Here is a 19,459-nt window from a genome sequence, read left to right on the forward strand (position 1 = left end):
GTCCCATCACACGGTAACAAAGAATTTCAACCAAAACCAGATTTTTCCTGCCAAATCAGTTATATGGTATTGAGTAAGAGGCATATCAAAGCTTCTACATTACTTCTTTATATGTTGAATCTTGTATGATATTAGAAAAAATACATACTGTAAACCAATGAATGAATATATCTCTTCTCAATCCTTTTTAGTAATGTCTTGGCACCCGTGTTCGTATTTTCTGAATTAAAAGTTGTAAACTGCTGGAGTACATTATTGGCACCCATTTCTTATGATGATTTGTGATGGTTGCTTGAAAAAGTGGTTTCACTTTATTTATGCCAAGGTTAGAAACATATTACGCCTGTGAGATTAATGTGATCATCTTCTATTCCTTTAGTTCTAAAAACGTCATAGCAGACCAGTAAGTTCAGTGGTAAACAAAGATATTCAAGAATGAAATTACACCTGATGTATTATATACTGAAGTTGACTTTAGTGATGTAATGCCCTGTGCAGTATATTTTCTCTTTACCTATTGAACTCTTTACAGCCAGTCATTTGCTCTTCTCGTGACAGCTGTTTCTTTTCACAACAGATAACATCATCAAGCGCATTTTTAATATTGTGAAGTTTACATGGGTCCTTTTCCTGGCCCTCCTGGATAGTTTCACTGTGTGGCTGAACTCTATCTGCAGAGAACACATTGATATTTCCACTGTGCTCCGAATTGAACGGTGCATGCTCACCAGAGAAATTAAAAAGGTACGTGTTTGGCCGAGATTATAAAGGTGCTTCGGAACAATGCAGTCTCTTATCTAGAATTATCTAGAATAATCTCTTCCAGTGACTTTTTGCTTGAATGTGTTTCAATGCTCATCACTATCACTGTTTGACTGGACCCAAACTGAATGTCTCAGGCTGATACTGAACAGAACATTCCTGTTACACTGGTGTGAAGTGATCTTATCTGTTAAAGCCTATTACTGGTGACTGCAATTGTGTGTTGCACAGCAGTAAATTTCGTTCTAGCATGTCTTCTGATATTGTCTTCTAATCATTCCATGACAAATTTACTTGTTTGTATGGTACATGCTATGTGTACCGAAGCTTATTGGATTATCCTGTGGAAGAATACAGTATTTCCACAGGTGTACACGATATTTGTTGTGCTCTTTCTTCCTTTTGCAGTATCATGCATTGGAAATTAAAGTACGTGGTTGTCATCATATGGCTTGTGAGTCAGGGGAATAATGAATTGAATGAAAATTTAGTACAAAGGGGTACTCTTCTACACTGTAGTTAATTTGTCATCCTGACCACAGTAATACTTTAATTAGTCATTTTGAAAGGGAAAGACTTTCAAAACCAGAATCAGAAGTGACTGATCTGGATTGACTGTATCTTCTGTTCCTGCTCCATCTGTTAATGAAAAGGCTAGTGCTTCTACACCTGTGCCCTCACATGTGAAGAGTGCTGCCTCTCTGTGGTCAGTTGTAGTACTGCAGTCATCCAGGCAAGTCGGGAGTTGCAGGAAATGTTCAAAGTTGCAGGATGTTGTCGTGTTACTGATTATAGCCCCTGTAACTGGACCGGCGAGTGAAAATGGAATCATAGCAAGTATTTTGAAGTGCACTAGCCTCCTAAAACACTCAATGTCAACTTCGTAGGATGCTAGAAATGCGTCCTTAGCCTAACGTTTTCTGTGGATTCTGTTCATTTGCTATCATGCTGATCAATACACCAGTGTTTGGTTACAGTAGCATCTTCTTTCAGCTGAATTTCACTTGTTATAAAACTGTTGTTGCGTTTGAGGACATGTTGAAAATAAGGTGTGGAAATATATAAGGACTCATTATTGTATTTATGTACTGTATATTTACAGTGGTGTGAAAAAGTGTTTGCCCTCTTCCTGATTTCTTATTTTTTTGCATGTTTGTCACACTGAAATGTTTCAGATCATCAAACAAATTGAAATATTAGACAAAGATAACACAAGTAAACACAAAATGCAGTTTTTAAATGAAGGTTTTTATTATTAAGGGGAAAAAAAAATCCACGCCTACATGGCCCTGTGTGAAAAAGTGATTGCCCCCCCTGTTAAAACATAAATCAACTGTGGTTTATCACATCTTTGGAAAGCTGAGTTCAATTTCTCTAGCCACACCCAGGCCTGATTACTGCCACACCTGTTCTCAATCAAGAAATCACTTAAATAGGACCTGCCTGAGAAAGTGAAGTAGACCAAAAGATCCTCAAAAGCTAGACATCATGCTGCGATCCAAACAAATTCAGGAACAAATGAGAAACAGAGTAATTGAGATTTATCAGTCTGGAAAAGGTTATAAAGGCATTTCTAAAGCTTTGGGACTCCAGCGAACCACAGTGAGAGCCATTATCCACAAATGGCAAAAACATGGAACAGTGGTGAACCTTCCCAGGAGTGGCTGGCCGACCAAAATTACCCCAAGAGCGCAGCGACGACTCATCCAAGAGGTCACAAAAAACCCCACAACAACATCCAAAGAACTGCAGGCTTCACTTGCCTCAGTTAAGGTCAGTGTTCATGACTCCACCATAAGAAAGAGACTGGGCAAAAATGGCCTGCATGGCAGAGTTCCAAGACGAAAACCACTGCTGAGCAAAAAGAACATAAAGGCTCGTCTCAGTTTTGCCAGAAAACATCTTGATGATCCCCAAGACTTTTGGGAAAATACTCTGTGGACTGACTATACAAAAGTTGAACTTTTTGGAAGGTGTGTGTCCCATTACATCTGGCATAAAAGTAACACAGCATTTCAGAAAAGGAACATCATACCAACAGTAAAATATGGTGGTGGTAGTGTGATGGTCTGGGGCTGTTTTGCTGCTTCAGGACCTGGAAGACTTGCTGTGGTAAATGGAACCATGAATTCTGCTGTCTACCAAAAAATCCTGAAGGAGAATGTCCGGCCATCTGTTCGTGACCTCAAGCTGAAGTGCACTTGGGTTCTGCAGCAGGACAATGATCCAAAACACACCAGCAAGTCCACCTCTGAATGGCTTAAGAAAAACAAAATGAAGACTTTGGAGTGGCCTAGTCAAAGTCCTGACCTGAATCCGATTGAGATGTTGTGGCATGACCTTAAAAAAGCGGTTAAGGCTCAAAAACCCTCCAATGTGGCTGAATTACAACAATTCTGCAAAGATGGGTGGGACAAAATTCCTCCACAGTGCTGTAAAAGACTCATTGCCAGTTATCGCAAACGCTTGATTGCAGTTGTTGCTGCTAACAGTGGCCCAACCAGTTATTAGGTTTAGGGGGCAATCACTTTTTCACACAGGGCCATGTAGGTTTGGATTTTTTTTTCCCCTTAATAATAAAAACCTTCATTTAAAAACTGCATTTTGTGTTTACTTGTGTTATCTTTGTCTAATATTTCAATTTGTTTGATGATCTGAAACATTTCAGTGTGACAAACATGCAAAAAAATAAGAAATCAGGAAGGGGGCAAACACTTTTTCACACCACTGTATTTCTGTATACCTTTCAATTGAACAGAGAATGTTAACGCTCAAAGAGGTATGGCAAGAGCTTGTGATAATGGCTTTTCAAAGCACACAAAGGTGCCCTTAAGCTGCGCAGTGACAGGTTTTTGTTTGCTCAAACAGGGGAATGTTCCGTCTCGGGAGAGTATACATGTTTATTACCAGAAGCAGATGCGCATGAATTTTTCCAGAGAGTCCAGTCTGGACAGGATTGACGAGGACCTCTCTGGCTCCAGCTCCCATAAAGCTGAGCGGAAACGAGGCGCTCACAGGATGGACAGCTTAGATTCAGTCGGCTCTCGTGACACCTTGTCAAGGTATGGTTTGAGAGAGTAAACTAATGTCGGGAAAGGTAATTTAGCACAGCTTAACCAGTCTAGATGTATTTGAGTACAACAAAATAAAATGTTCCAGAAACAAACAATACCGTAAGGGTGATGATGTTCACTGGGTAACGGCTGTTATTAAAATTACATTTCATTTGCTTTAAAGCAAGAAGTTTATTAAACATACATACTCTACAGTGACAGGAGTAGGGCCTAACTAAAAAGATCTTAACCTGAATGGAGGAAACAAACTCCATGTGTTTCTTAATGAAGGGCAGAGTGGAGTCTGCTTTTCAGCATGACAGGCATATAAGCTGCTCTTCACATTTTCTTTGACATTTCGTCCACACGACCATGGAATGGGAAATTAACGTGTATTTGCAGTGCATGTTGGGAAGCTGTCTTTGGAGCGGGGGCTATTTTGACACCAGATGAAGCTTGTATTCCAATTACCATTATAAATTTCAACAATCCCAGTTTTCTATTTCAGCTTTCAGAAAACAAGCTTAGAAGTATTATCTAAGTAAAAGTGTATCGCCCGTCTTGATCTAGATAGTTTTAATGTTATCCTGCTGTTTCCATTTCAGTAGGTCCCAATGCTCTTTACACAAAGCATGGTTTTGGTTAAATTGTTTTAGAATACTGGAAGCCTTGACTTAATATTCAAAGTCTGTCACTTTCGAATACCTCCCATTTATATTTTAAAGGATATAGCATTCTATATTCTAACTTGGCTTCTGCTACAAATGGCAGGGGTTCAACCATAACTCAACTAATACCAGTACGCCGTGCAAAACTGATGAGTTTTGCACCATTTTGTGTGCGTGTGTGAAACAGGAGAAAGGTGGATGTGTGTAATCTTGTCATGGTGCTCGTTATTAACCAAACTGTGTTGTATAACCATTTGTGCTGCCAGCGTCTATACAGAGGCCACCATGCTGTTTTCAAGGCAGTCTACCTTAGACGATTTAGACGGACCGTCAGAAAGCATTCCTAAAACGAGTGAGCGCGCTCGACCCAAGCTGCGCAAAATGTACAGCATGGACATGTCTTCTTCATCCGCAGACAGTGCCAGCGTTGTCTCGAGGTGCTTGAATCATGCATGCCTTCTTCATTCCTCACTGCACATTTTTATCCCCCCTTATCACAAAAAAAGAGCATTTTCAAGATTTTCCAGACTAGAATGGGCTACGATTCCTTCGTTTATGAAAAGTCTCAGGTTCGCTAGCGGCTTGATTCATGTTTTCCCGCGCTTGCTAACCTGATGCGTGATTTGGCGAAGTCGCAGAGTCAGTTATGGCCAGCTGTTGTGTGATTGTAAAACTTTCAAAGAGGGAGCTGCATTTGCAAGCACAGGCTGGAAACGAGCAGGCTAAGGTTCATTCCCGGCTGAAAGGGAAAGATGAACCTTAACCCACACCTTTGCATTCTAAAACTTTGTTATGCAGTATATATTGGTAATACATTAGGCTGTTCTATAAATAAAGGTTTAATAGATAGTCTGTTAATGCTCAGTTCATTAGCTTTTGAGGTTCTGTGGAATGTTAATAGAAAATCTCGGAGTTCTTGCTTTCTCTCCAATTCTTACCTTGGCCTTGACCTGACCTCTTTACTAATTTGTCACATATTGCTGTATTGAAATTCTACAGACTCTCAGTTGAGGGCAAATTGATGGTTAATGGGATGTCTATTAAACCTTTATTTGCACAACATCAGCTGGAAATACTTTAGATTAGGGAATGCAAAGGCCGTTTATAAACACTTTATGCACGCAAGTATTTATAGAGTGACATAAACGTGAGAGTAATGAACATATGGTGTAGAGTAATGGCATGTTAGCATAAAAAACTCTAATCCTGACCATAGTCTGTCCCAAACCCGTTACCTCGACCCTCACCTTCGGTTCAGGGGTTTGCAATATTTGTATACTACTGTTTATGACATAACATTTTAGCTTGCTCATAAACAACTATTAGCTGTTGTAGATGAAAATCGAAATGAAAACGCCACTCTTAATCTAAAGCATGGTCCAGGCTGGTTATTTGCTCACGTCCTCTTTCCTTATTTTGCCTGCTTAGATGCAAACACTTCACTTCCAGTGCCAGTCAGCTTGCATTCGATGCGAGTCACACGGGCGCCTGCGTTCAGGGCCCGTTCACACCCCGCACAGTATGCTCTTCTGAGAGCTGATTGCTTTAAAGTTTGAAGTGAATCTCTGCAGAAGAGACCCTGTGTGACAAAGCCTATTTTTCAATACTGTTGTAGGTATATTTAGACCTAACAAAAAGGCAAGTGGATTTTGCTGCTCTGTAAAAGTCTTTTTTTTAATTGTTGGCATTGCATGCTTTTAAAACTCAGGAAATTAGTCGTATTAATTATATACCATGTATATAAAGGCTGTGCCTACTGTTGCAGCTGAACACCACTGTTTGACATTTATAGCAGCGTCTCAGTTTACCTGAAAAAGTTTTACAGACATCCAAGTCCTGGAAACTAATTTGCCATTCTTACCAGAGAAATATTATTATTTCATATTCTCTTCAGTTAGTGTAGCAATGCTGTTTTGTTAGATTGACCAGAATTCCCTTTTGTAATTCAGAGATTAGTGCTTAAAAGAGGTGATCTGAGGAATTTCATTATTAGACAGTGATGAAAGCACGTCTGTTTCTCTCTGTATTCGTCTGCTGAGAAAGTGCTCAAATATTAAAGAGAGGACAGTGTTTTGTTGTCAAGCACTGTTTTAGTGTACATGTCATAAATTTCTCCTCCTCCTGTGTCCAGCCCTGTTGAGTGTTGAAAGCTCTGGAAAAGTGCTCTGCTGCTTCCTGCTTTTATCCCCTGTCTGCTTTGCATGAAGGAGCTGGGAAACAATGGGTTAGGGTTTTTGATGCTTCTGCCATGTAAAGTGTCATAAAAATATATATAGACAAAGTTAACTTGCTCTTCAGTCACCAATCATTTTTTCACCATAGTCTATTACTCCTGTCTAAAAGGCTCAGGTCCTTTTAATTCATCCATCCCCTTGCTAGAGTGATCTGAGCAGGATAAATGTGAACATCTCCACACTTACCTTTTAATCCTTAGCTTTTGATCCAAATCAACATGCAAAAGACCTCAATCTCTAAACTGTACATGCAATAAATTTGTAAGTAAAGATTTGAAAAGCATTTCATTTGGAAATGGTAGCAACCTGCTTAAAGGGAAGAATTTGTGAGTACTGTACCTTACTCATGATAAATCCTTTTTTTGGGGGGGAAAAAGATTAAAGATTTTGTGAGGTGTTTGAGTAATTGAAATTGTCACCAGGGTTAGCTCCAACTAACTGGGCAGTACCATACAGTATGTATCAAGTACCAAAACCAGTTCTTTGCATTTATTCTAAAACTGTTTAAAAACAAACAGCATGAAAAAAAATGTTGCATTTTATACAGGAAAAGTCTTAATGTTCAAAGGTCAGCCAAGTATGTTTGTAATCAAAGTATCAAAATTGTGTAATCCCTTGTGCATGTCTCCTCAATACAACATTACTGTATTTCGTGATTGTTATCAGCTAAAAAAATTAAAACATGATTTGATTTGAACTTTGTTTCTAGAAAAACTTGTGGAGTAACAATCCGATTCCTAATTTAAAAACTGAATATTCAACTGGAGTACTGACAGAGAGCTTACCTAAAGAAAGATGCTGCTGTACACACATCTTTTGACAGTGCTGTATGAAGTGGTTGCTCTTTTAACTTTAAATTCTTTCTTTGACCACCGCTTTTAATGAGCCCTGGCTCCATATTCCTCGGGTGCCTCCTTTCATCATGAAACACTGCCACCTGCTGTGACACATACTGTAGGATTTGCTTTTCTGTCCTGCAAAAACACAGAAGCACAAAGCACACAACAGCTTGAAACGCCACACCCTTATCACACCAAGTGGTTTATTTGAATGAGAGAACGTTTGTTTAAACTTTGGGTTGCTCATATTTCTGGGAGGTAGCCCTCCTAGGAGGGTCTTGCCGGGGGGGTAAGAGTAGCCCAGTTGCTTCTGTGCTCTTCCAGTGATCGGCCTGTGAACCCTGAGCCGTATGTATTTGCTTTGCTCTCCCTGTAGCGAGCCAACACAGTGCACCATGCTGTACTCTCGCCAGGGCACCACCGACACCATCGAGGAGGTGGAGGACGAGCAGGAGGAGGAGGCGGCCCCGCCCGGCTCCCCGGGGCCTGGGGCGGACTCGGACAGGGCTCCGGGGGCGGAGGCTGGGGACGGGGAGCCCGGCCCCGAGGAGCCCGCCTCCGCGGCGGGCGGGGAGGAGGCGCGCTCGCAGGGGGAGGAGTCGGAATGGCCGGGGGGTGCGGAGCCCCCTCTGAGGGAGGAGGGCGTGGGGGAGCACCTGTACCCCGCGGAATGCGAGGTGCAGCTCTACTCTCCCGACACGGACGCGCCCACCACCTACCCCACCGACGCGGATGCGGACGCGGACGTGCCGCCCTCCTACAGCAAGGCCGTCAGCTTTGACAGGATGTCCGTCAGCTCCGGCGAGGGCTCCGACGACAAGCACCTCATGGCCATGACGCCCGACGACAGCAAGTCTGACAACGCCGTCGATGCCCTGCTGCCCTCTCTCACCCACGAGCTGACCGCCAGCGAGCTGCTGCTGAACAAGTGAGCCTGCCGTGTCGCCAGGACCGCATGGTGGAGTGAGAAGGCCCATCAGTGTTTCTCGTGCACGAGATGGTAGCTCCACGTTTCATTAGCGGAGAGCAAACGTGTCGCACTACACAGCTGAGACTTGCCAAGGGTTGGGTATTTGCCTGAGGCTCTTATTCAAAGCAGCTTACTTTGAATTTTATATGAAGAGATCTGAAGTATTTTGTTAGAGGTACAGATGTCTAGCTACACTAGTGTTCACTGTAAGACTTTGCGTAATTAATGTGTTATTGCATACAGTACAGTATACAAAGGCTCTTGACATGTGCAGTACATCACTTTCCATACAATACTGACCTTCTTTCCAAACTTCACCCCAGTCCGTAAGATCAGGTCAATTTAATGTGCTCCAGGTTCCCTAGAACCAAACCACAGTACATGCTGTGGGTGACCATGACGTCTCCTTCTCTGCTCCTCGCTTGTAGAAAAGCCTCCCCAATCATCCCAGACAAGCAGATCTTTAAAAGAGGCCTTAAACCCTTCACTACCAACAAGCCTATCAGACTCCAGTACTACATACTAAGTTCCTGTCTTTTTCTTTTTAGTTATTGTTGAGATCCTTGATTTCTCTTTTTGAGCTTTTACTTTTTGGTGAAGCACCTTGAGATCTATTGTAATGAAATGTGCTATATAAATTAAAGGTATCAATTAATCCTGAACATGCTGCCAAAAACTCTTTTGAAGGGTTTCAGTGTCATTGCTCCTTGTTTTTCTGCCCAGGATGTTTTACGATGAAGAGCTGGAGTCCTCTGAAAGGTTTTACCAGACCCAGCCTCAGATCCTGCAGCTCCTCTATGCCCTCTACAACATGTTGGTTGCTCACTCTGAAATGGTGTGCTACTTTGTCATCATCCTCAACCACATGATCTCAGCCTCCATGGTCACCCTAGTGCTTCCCATCCTCATCTTCCTGTGGGCGATGCTTTCTGTTCCCAGACCCAGCAAACGTTTCTGGATGACGGCTATCGTCTACACGGAGGTAGGGCTGTGTTTCAGCTCGGGAATCCGCACCAGCTCTGGCAGATTGAGCCAGAACCATGGGATCAGTTTCACCCATCACTGTACAGGGCATTGCTTTGGTAATAAGTATGAAAAATTGTAGTCAGGCATTAATGCTGTGTTACATTAACAGTAATTAATGTAATTTATAATACCTATAAACAGCATGTTTAAATATATGACATTCTTGGTGTGTCCATGGTAAATGATATGAAAATGAATAAGGAAATTGATACGTTTGTTTTCTTTCATACAAGACAGCAAATGACCAATAATCTCAGGGTGTTTTTTTTTTAACATTGCACTTTCGTCGGCTTTTTTTTGTTCCAGGTGACAATTGTGATTAAGTACTTCTTCCAGTTTGGCTTCTTCCCTTTCAATAAGAATGTAGAAGTGGACAGGAGCAAGCCCTATCACCCTCCAAACATCATCGGTGTGGAAAAGAAGGAGGGCTATGTGCACTACGACTTGGTCCAGCTCCTCGCTCTCTTTTTCCACAGGTCCATACTTAAGGTACTCTCCTTTCTGGCATTTCCAGCAGTCTGTCTCTTGCTCTTTTCCCCCGTCGATGTTCGGTGTTCATGTGGCCCTCAAGCAGTTAAGAAATAGAAATAGAAAACCAGAAGACAATGCGCTCGGTTTAACGCGTTCTAGAAATCTTGTGATCCGGAGATAATGAGATACCCGTGTCCCACGGATGTATGACATTGACCCCGAAAGGCCAGGGTGTAGTGCTGTGGGACCTCATATTCCAACTATCGCCTCCCAGGCATCTCAAGCACCGAACCCGCTCAGCCCACGGGAGCCGTGGACAAGCCCACCGCTCCACAGAGAGGGTCCGAACACGCCTGGGACTCCTAGGGGGAGACGATGCCCTAGCGTTTTCAGTAGCCAATGAGTATTAAGAGCTCTGCTGGGCTGAAAACTCTGAGCCTCAGGCGATTGAAACACCACAGTTGTGTATTCCTTCCCTGTCCCAAGACAAGCAACAGGCTGTCGCTGTAGATCTCCATAGTTAGTCTGAAACTTTTAGATACCTGCCAGTACGATAAAAAGGCCTTTTCTTACCCTACATGTATATGTCTGTGTGGAGTCTTGTCATTCGAGCGGTGTTTATGTCTATGTGCTGCGGCTGTGATCGAGGCCTCGGAGAGACGTGCTGCCTGTGTCTCCCTGACAGTGCCATGGCCTGTGGGATGAGGACGATGGTGGCGTGGCGGAAAAGGCCACACACCGGGACGACTCCGAGGACGAGGGCTCTGTGTCGGCCGAGCGGAGGGGCTCCGCTGGCTCCCTGAAGTCCATCAACCTGGCGGCCTCCCTGGAGTCGGTCCACGTGCACTTCCCAGAGCCCCAGACCCCAGTGCGCAGGAAGAGCTCCAGCGCGGGATCCCAGATCTCCCACAGGTCCTCCCGATGCTCTGGCAGGTCCAAGAGAGGTAGGGACAGCTCCACCAGCCGGGGGATTTCAGACCATTGCTCTTCCAGAAGAGCAGTTTGTCGAACCCCAGTAAAAAAATGTGATGAGCTGGAGGCAGTCCACGTAGGTTGTCTGCTTTTTAAAGGTCAAACCACATCTGTTCACCTCTACAGTATGTCTAATTACTGTATACAGCTAGCAGCCATGTCACCCTGCAGCTCACAACTGGTAGCCCACTGGAGCTTAGCAGGTGTGAGCCTGGCTAGTACCTGGATGGGAGACTCCTGGGAAAGCTAAGGTTGCTGCTGGAAGAGGTGTTAGTGGGGCCAGCAGGGGGCGCTCACCCTGAGGCCTGTGTGGGTCCTAATGCCCCAGTATAGGGACAGGGACACTATACTGTTTGAGTGGAGTGTTCAGAAAAGTGCTATATAAGTGTAAGGAATTATTATTATTACACGCCTCTGCAAGAGCCTTTGGTTCCCCTCCAGCACAATGATTCATGCCCGGTAGGTCCATTACCTGCAGGCAGGGCTTTAATGTGCCATGCAATTGTCTTGTAGGAAGCACCAGCACCAGGAATAGCAGCAGAAAAGGCAGCAGCGTTCTCAGCATCCAGCAGAAGACCCGCAAAGAGCTTATGCTTGAGAAACTGAAGGAGCAGCTCATCATGGCAAAGGCCTTTACAATTAAGAAGTGCGTTCTTTATTGCAATTCTCTCTTCAGGCACATATTGCATGTCTTGATATACTGTATTTAGAAAGGAGACAGTTCTGTTCTGGTGTGTGACATTAATTCACCATCACCATTATTGTTGTTCACAGAAATAAGGTATTAAAAAAAACATTTGTTATAATTAGCCTGACAGCAAAATAGATGGCTTCTGACATTCAGGCCCAGAGAAATATATTTAGTTCCTTGTTTCTTGATGAGGGTGTTCACGGATGATACTTTCAAATAAATGGGTTCTTAGTGTTATAGTATGTTAAAGTAAAGTCAGTGAACTTTGTAACACAGCCCAAACTGTACCAGAAAGAAGCACATCCACTTCCTGTTTAGTTAGGACAAAATATCATTTTTTTTTATAGTCATTAATTTTATAAGAGCAGCTTTGTTCAAATTTCACCTTCAAAAAGCACCCTCCAAATTTTTTTAAGAGTGTGCAGTCACTTTGAGTTATGGGTCTAAATGTTAATCAAGTACAATGTTGTTATTAGCAAGAGCTAACACTGATGCCTTAAATATGTACAGTATATACTGTAAATAGCAAATAGTATATACCCTCATTTTACAACATTATTGTAGTTTTCATAGGTGATTTATCTCACATTTGCTCTTATTAGGAGCACATAGTGAAACATACAGTATAACACATTTTACCAATATACATCTTTTCACCACTATGATATTTCCTAAGTGCTACACCTTGCAAAGTCCATAGCTGTATGTTCATACACAACAGCAAAATCTGGGATCTGCCAGGCAACTGTTATATTTCAGTGTCACCAGTTCACTCCTCCTGTCAGTGCAAGTTCTCTAAAAGAGAGATCACTTTATTGGCCATATACAATTTCTCATATGAGGAATTCATCTTTTCACATACCCCAGCTTGCTCTCCATGAGACACACAGACAGGGAGAGAAGCTTAGGGTCAGAGTGCAGGGTCAGCCATTGTACAGCACCCCTGGAGCAGCTTGGTTTAAGGGCCTTGCTCAGGGGCCCAATGGAGTAGGATTCCTCTGCCAGCCACGGGATTTGAACCGGCAACCTTCCAGCCACAGGCACAGATCCTGAGCCACAGAGCCACCCCTCCATGTCATGCCAAGTGTCTGGGGGAATAGAGCAATCACAGTTCTCGCACCACAGCCGCCGGTACAAGTACTGCAATACCAGGCTGAGTTAATGAGCAACCGGCTACTTAGAAATTAAGAAGGTGAAAATAAAAAAATTAAGCATTCCACAAGAAAAACACAAGGAAAGATTACAATGAAAAATTCATCTTCTTCTTCTTCTTTTCTCCTCTTGAAGGACTCTTGAAGTCTACATCCCTATTCGCCGGTTCTTCTACAATCTGATTCACCCTGAGTACAGCGCTGTGACGGATGTCTATGTGTTGATGTTTTTGGCCGACACCGTTGACTTCATAATCATCGTGTTTGGATTTTGGGCATTTGGGGTATGTAGAGGTCTGTTTATTTCTACGTAAGCAAGTGCAAATCACGTTTAATTCAATTTAATTCAAACAGACTTCTTGAAGAATAAGTTTAAACCGCAGCCATCCGTGATCTAATTATTCCACATCTCTTACCTCATACCACTTCCCTGTCTCATTCCTTTGTAATCTGCTTTCCTGAGATCATAAACCTTAGGTTTGGACTTTATCTGTTCTGTTTCAAAATACACTTCAAAGAGTACAATATTTTAATCACACTTCCGCAGTTTTTATTGGACCTGGGGATTCCTCAGTGACTTCATTAGAAAGTGACTTGATCATTGCAGACAGTCAGAAAGCAGCCTCTATCCACGTCTACCATTTCAGCTCTGACATCCATTATGGTTTTTCCCATTTTTTCCCCTTTCCCATTGAGGAAAACTAAAATCTACTGTGATAACCTTGTCTTCCTGACATGTGATCCTGTCATCCGAATCTGGTGGCTTGTAGCACACCTCTAACTTAATGCCTTTAAACTGTTTTTGATCAGTCTAAACCATACAGATCCTGACCCTTGATTCATCTAAGCTAACATCCTGTACACAAACTCTTTTTGAAAAAGGGCACTATACCTCTACCTAACCAGAACGCGGTGCATCCACTCCCAGTATCGACCAGAAGCTGAACACACTGAGTGACCGATCTGCTAATTCTTTGTCCAATTAAATCCTTTCTGCGGTTCTTCTGCACAGAAACATTCGGCCGCTGCAGATATCACATCCTCCCTGTCCGAGGACCAGGTTCCTGAGGCGTTCCTGGTGATGGTGCTGATACAGTTCGGGACCATGGTGGTGGACCGTGCCCTGTACCTCAGGAAGACCGTCACGGGGAAAGTGATTTTCCAAGTCATCTTGGTCTTTGGGATTCACTTCTGGATGTTCTTCATCCTACCTGGTGTGACAGAGAGGTACGGATAAGTGAATATCTCCCACCTGTTAGTTCTCTGCATTTGGTTTAACAGGGGTTCACATGTTTTGATCCAGTGTAACTAATATTAAGTGTTGTTTGACAAGACAGATTGAAATCCATGATTGTGATGGGCAATGGCAATCCAAAGGTGGAAACATCAGACCAAAACTATTAGCCTAGACAAATATCTAGCTAGGTAACTGCTTGCTCCTTAGTACCCATCGTCAGTTTTAACTTCTTATTGAATTTAACATCTTGGTTAATATGTTCCCATACCGTGTATCTACAGATGTCATTGACAAGGAAGACATGCTGTATAAATCGCCCCTTAAAAATGTCTAGGAAATGGGTTATACTTAATATAGGAAGTAATTTAAGGTGTGCCTACACTATCCGTGATTCAGTTAGAGGTGACGATTCTTTCACAGAGCTCCAAATCTTCTTGTAAACACCAGAGAATGCTCTGCCCAAAATGACATGCAATCACATTGTCTTAATTTCTTGTAACTAAACTACAGAATATCTGTGCTCTTCAGAATCATGAAATGTGTTAAAACTTTTAACTGTGCTGTGGAATTTCATGTGAATCTCAAAAGACTGTAGGATGGGCTTTGAAAATGAACAATATTTATATTGAAAATCAAAACGGGCCTGACGGTACTGTGGCTGATAACATTTTTCAAAGCAGCTTCAATTCACATTCTAATGTAATAATAATAATAATAATAATAATAATAATTCTGTAGATGAACGAACTGCAGACAGCGTTTCTTTTGTGGTCCTCCAGGCGGTTCAGTCAGAACACTGTAGCCCAGCTGTGGTACTTTGTGAAGTGCATTTATTTTGGATTATCGGCCTATCAGATCCGGTGTGGTTATCCAACCCGAGTGCTTGGCAACTTCCTGACTAAGAGCTACAACTATGTCAACCTCTTCTTATTCCAAGGGTGAGTGAGTGCGTCCGATTTCCAGATTAGTGAGGCACCAAATCGTGTCACACACGATTCCCTTATTAACTTTAATTTGGTTCAGGTAGGCAGCCGCGTCAGCGTGCGTAGGCTGCAAAGGAGCAGGTAAAGGTTTATTCCCTGCCGAAAAGAGAAGAAAGGAAACGCAACGTCTCGGCTGTGGAGCCTTCTTCCGTTGTTCTTCCACAGCCGAAACGTTGTGTTTCTTTTCTTCTCTTTTCAGGGTGGAATAAACCTTTACTTGTTCCTTTATTTCATTTAAGCAACTTGAAGAAAGGGACGATAAAATTTCTTAAAACCAATAGTCTGCCTTTTAAATTCCATCTCTTACTTTCACTGGACACTGCGACCAAATGAGCGCTTTGATGGTCGTCTTTGCCCCGTTCTTCCTGCCGCCTCGCTAGTCATTACAGAGAGTATCCTGCAGCAGGACCGATTTCGCATTGGCTTCCACCTGTTTTTCAGGTTTCGACTCGTGCCCTTCCTGACGGAGCTCAGGGCTGTGATGGACTGGGTGTGGACAGACACCACCCTCAGCTTGTCCAGCTGGATCTGCGTGGAGGACATCTACGCTCACATATTTGTGTTGAAGTGCTGGAGGGAGTCGGAGAAGGTCAGTGCCCACTAATGCAGTGGAATGAGTTTCCCCACACGCACGTCCCGTTTCGTTTTTTTGCTATTTTTCTTGCGGTATTGCCAGAACGAACAGCCAGCAGAGGTATTTTTAGAAACCCCAGACACTCTGCTGCAGAAGCTAACGGCAGCTGATCGAACTGTCTGAAGTTCGAGAATCGTATTAAAGCCCTCCTAGGGGAAATGGGGGCTGCAGAGAGATGGCGGGCTCTAATAACCGAAGGCACACGAGTCAGCCCCGTCGTCTTTCGCTGTAGTTTTTCAAGTGCGCTTCGGGGTGATCCTTAATCCACAGTGCCCGGAAGGTCCTGGGGGGTCCGCGGTGGCGGTAGTGGTCACGCGCGCGGACGGGAAGCGAGGGGGGGAGGCGCTGCTCACGGCGGACCTGTGTTTTGCAGAGGTACCCCCAGCCGCGGGGGCAGAAGAAGAAGAAGGTGGTGAAGTACGGGATGGGAGGCATGATCGTGGTGCTGCTGATATGCATCGTGTGGTTTCCGCTGCTCTTCATGTCCCTCGTCAAGTCTGTGGCCGGAGTCGTCAATAAGCCTCTAGACGTCTCCATCAAAATAACTCTGGGGGGCTTCCAGGTAGACCGGAAATTTTACCAGGGTTTTTTTCCCTGCTGTATATTTTGACAGATGTGTATATAGCTCTGCGGGTGGATTCTGTGTGATAGTGACCTAGCAATGGGAGTGCTTGCTGAATAACCAGTATAAACTAATTTCTCGTAATCGGGGAAAAAACTTTCGGGTCTTGAAAAGAATATTTTCCTTCTTTTTTATTTCCCCAGCCTATCTTTACTATGAGCGCCCAACAAAATCAGTTAAAAAACCTTTCCAGTGATGAATTTAATAAACTTCTGGGTGAATATGAGTCTTCTGCTGTAAGTACATTCCAAACCCTCCTGTGAAAACGTATTAAAGTTTCATTTAATAATAAGTGTATTAAAAGCACTATTAAGAAATGTAACCTGTGGTAAAAATGACCGTTGATGAGTTTCCTTTTTAAGCAGCATGGTGTTTTTTGGGGGTCTCAGGACTGCTCATGTGTAAGAGAAAATAGCTAATGATTTTGCTGTGTCACATGAAGCACACCGCTCTTTTAATCAATGTGTTTAGGGAGCCATGCAGTTTTTGGAGGCGTACACCCATGAAGATGTCACAGTAGCAGAACTTGAAGGGAGCTCTAATGCCCTGTGGACCATCAGCCCTCCCAGTCGAGACAACCTGATCAAGATGCTGAGCAATAATAACACATTCCCTGTTACTGTCTTCTGGACTATACAAAGGTATGCTCTGAAGGTTTTAAGTACAATAGATAACATCACTTTATTGGCCCTATACAATTTCTTTTCGCATACCCCAGCTTGCTCTCCATGAGACACACAGACAGGGAGAGAAGCTGGGGGTCAGAGCGCAGGATCAGCCATTCATACAGCACCCCTGGAGCAGTTGGGGTTAAGGGCCTTGCTCAGGGGCCCAACAGAGTAGGATTCCTCTGCCAGCCATGGGATTTGAACCAGCAACCTTCCAGCCACAGGCACAAATCCTGAGCCACAGTGCCATCGCTCCGACCTAATGACTAACCAGAACACTTTGCTCCTGTACTTGAATTGCTTTAGCTCTGCCTTGTTTGGAGAACAGGATTCCTTTCAAGAATAGAACAGACCGCCTCCATCAATGACTTTCGTCAGTAAACTTAATAACTAAGAAAGGACAAAGCAAATTTAGTTGAAGGCAGTCAGGTAAAAATGGTGGGGAAAAAAAACGAACTGCTTTGCACTTCATGTGTTGCTCTTGCTTGTTGACTGTACAGTATATGCACACTTTACTTTAGTGGCAGAGCCACGGGTTTGAGCCTCAGTCGTGTCACTAGCCGACTGTAACTGAGATTCCCCAAGCGTAGGTGCACGGTCGAGTGGAAGTAGTCGGCCGGGCCTGTCACCGCTCTTGGCAACGTATCGATCCCCTGTTGAAGCTCCAGTACAGGCCCGTGGTGCCTGTGATGTGCGGAAAGCTGACTGGCTCAAAGGGGGAAGGATGGGGAAAACTGCCGCCTCTTCCTCTCTCTCTCTCTCCTGCATGTGGTCCTGGGGCTTCGTAGATATGAGGAGAAATCTGACATTTGAAACTGGCAATTCCCAAACCAGGTGGAACATAAAAATGGTGATTCTGTTTGTTTTTTTTTAATGAAAGAATATAGAATCGGATGTGTATGAAACTGGCATAGTGTCAAAACCTTTTAATTCAATTTTACGCAGGAATATGAGCCTGGGCGCAAAAGTGGAAACAGCACAGGATAAGCACATAAACTATCTCGACCAGTCGACGAAACAAGAGCTTATAGCTTTATTAAATGGAACGAGGAAGACGGCTGTGTAAGTATACGTATTTGGCTTGATTTTCAGCCATTTGACGGTCTGTTCAATAGACTGAGGGTATTCTGATTTCGTTTTCTCTTTTACAGGTTAATAGATAATGTTTTCCCATGCTTTATCCGAGCTCCCAGCGATTCGAATGCGAAACCCATACAGCAGCTCTATCTAGGTATGCCTAGAATGATATTTTCATAACAAGCCATCACGTTTAGAAATGTTTGACATGCTGTTTGACGTACGGTACCTGGTAATGTCAGGAACAATATCACCAGTAAAAGTTCCAAAGTGAATTATGCATCACGTTATTATTTGATTTTTTTTTTAAAAAAAAGTTGATCAAAATGAGTTCAAGTCCATCTGGTTTGCCGATACATTTTTTCTTTTATGTGAAAAATGCTGATTAGAACGGTTTTAGTCACAACTGGGGAAGTCTTATTTTTCATGTGGTGCAGTGGAATGTTAAGGCCAGCTCTCCTGATGCGCTTGATGAATTATGGTGCAGTATGTCGGGGGTAAAGGGGGTTGTGGCTTCCACTGCCACCAGCGTGCACTTCATTTCCTAACCACTGCTAGCGCCCCCTGGTGTGTAGAACCAGCAGTCTAAAGCTGTTCAATCTGCACAAGCACAGTCTGGCGTTAACTCTCTTGGAATGCCTACCAGATAAAGCATATAAAAACATCACCCTGAGACTGGAGAGGAAAAGCAACGACACAGAGGAGATCCAGGAGTGGTGGATTATAAACCAGACCAGCAGACTGAGCATCTGGAAGTCTGATCACAGCAACATGACAGGCCTGGAAATGTTTGTGTTCAGTGATAAAGTCAGTCCTCCGAGCTTAGGCTTCCTTGCAGGATATGGGTGAGCTGGACATTTTTTTTTTGGGTTGTTCTTAAAAAAGAGCATACCATTAGTGGGAATCTTAAACCTTAGACATGTCATTTTGGAAAAAATCCATCTTAAACATTACGAGGCTTCTAAATTCTAAATTTTGATCCATTCAAAGTACTTAGGTTTGGGAGCCCACCAATGGAATTGTTTTTCACTTGACTAATGGAGCAGCTGCTTGTGTGAGATACCACTTTCCACAGCTTCCCCGTCATGTCCGGAAGGACTGATACACAGTACACACGGTCATAATCTCAATTTGAGAAAAACAGATGAAAGGTTATAAAGAAAGGAGGGCATTTATGCTCATCTTACCTGTTAGGTAGTTACTAGTGAATTAATGCAAAGATCTCATCCAGCTGTGTCTTGAAGGAAGCTAGAGTATTGGCTTCAACCACGTGACTTAGTATACAGTATTGTTACAGACTCCCACAGCCTTCCACAAGGAGGTAAATAAGTGCCTCCTGTTCTCACTTTTAAGTGTTAAATTCAGCTCTGAGTAGTTTCCACTTGTGACTTCTGGTTCATG

General features: G+C 43.3%; 1 protein-coding gene across 9 annotated transcripts in view; it reads left to right on the forward strand.

Moving 5' to 3' along the window:
* Positions 1–19,459, forward strand: part of piezo2b (piezo-type mechanosensitive ion channel component 2b) — a 207,215-nt gene that overhangs the window by 185,734 nt on the left and 2,022 nt on the right. For 7 of the 9 annotated variants that reach the window (XM_088918201.1, XM_088918192.1, XM_088918197.1 and 4 more), the window contains 18 exons: positions 578–744; positions 3,631–3,824; positions 4,750–4,920; positions 7,933–8,484; positions 9,250–9,508; positions 9,859–10,041; positions 10,709–10,967; positions 11,509–11,641; positions 12,974–13,121; positions 13,850–14,064; positions 14,854–15,012; positions 15,499–15,646; positions 16,065–16,253; positions 16,457–16,549; positions 16,785–16,954; positions 17,927–18,043; positions 18,133–18,212; positions 18,705–18,903. In XM_088918201.1, the coding sequence (XP_088774327.1) occupies positions 578–744; positions 3,631–3,824; positions 4,750–4,920; positions 7,933–8,484; positions 9,250–9,508; positions 9,859–10,041; positions 10,709–10,967; positions 11,509–11,641; positions 12,974–13,121; positions 13,850–14,064; positions 14,854–15,012; positions 15,499–15,646; positions 16,065–16,253; positions 16,457–16,549; positions 16,785–16,954; positions 17,927–18,043; positions 18,133–18,212; positions 18,705–18,903 (3,436 nt within the window). Of the gene's footprint in view, positions 1–577; positions 745–3,630; positions 3,825–4,749; positions 4,921–7,932; positions 8,485–9,249; positions 9,509–9,858; positions 10,042–10,708; positions 10,968–11,508; positions 11,642–12,973; positions 13,122–13,849; positions 14,065–14,853; positions 15,013–15,498; positions 15,647–16,064; positions 16,254–16,456; positions 16,550–16,784; positions 16,955–17,926; positions 18,044–18,132; positions 18,213–18,704; positions 18,904–19,459 lie in introns of those variants that run through there. The other 2 variants (XM_088918196.1, XM_088918199.1) reach the window with 2 other exon arrangements.

Source organism: Atractosteus spatula, chromosome 6 (genome assembly GCF_055471065.1).
Source record: "Atractosteus spatula isolate fAtrSpa1 chromosome 6, fAtrSpa1.hap1, whole genome shotgun sequence".
Lineage (NCBI taxonomy): Eukaryota > Metazoa > Chordata > Actinopteri > Semionotiformes > Lepisosteidae > Atractosteus > Atractosteus spatula.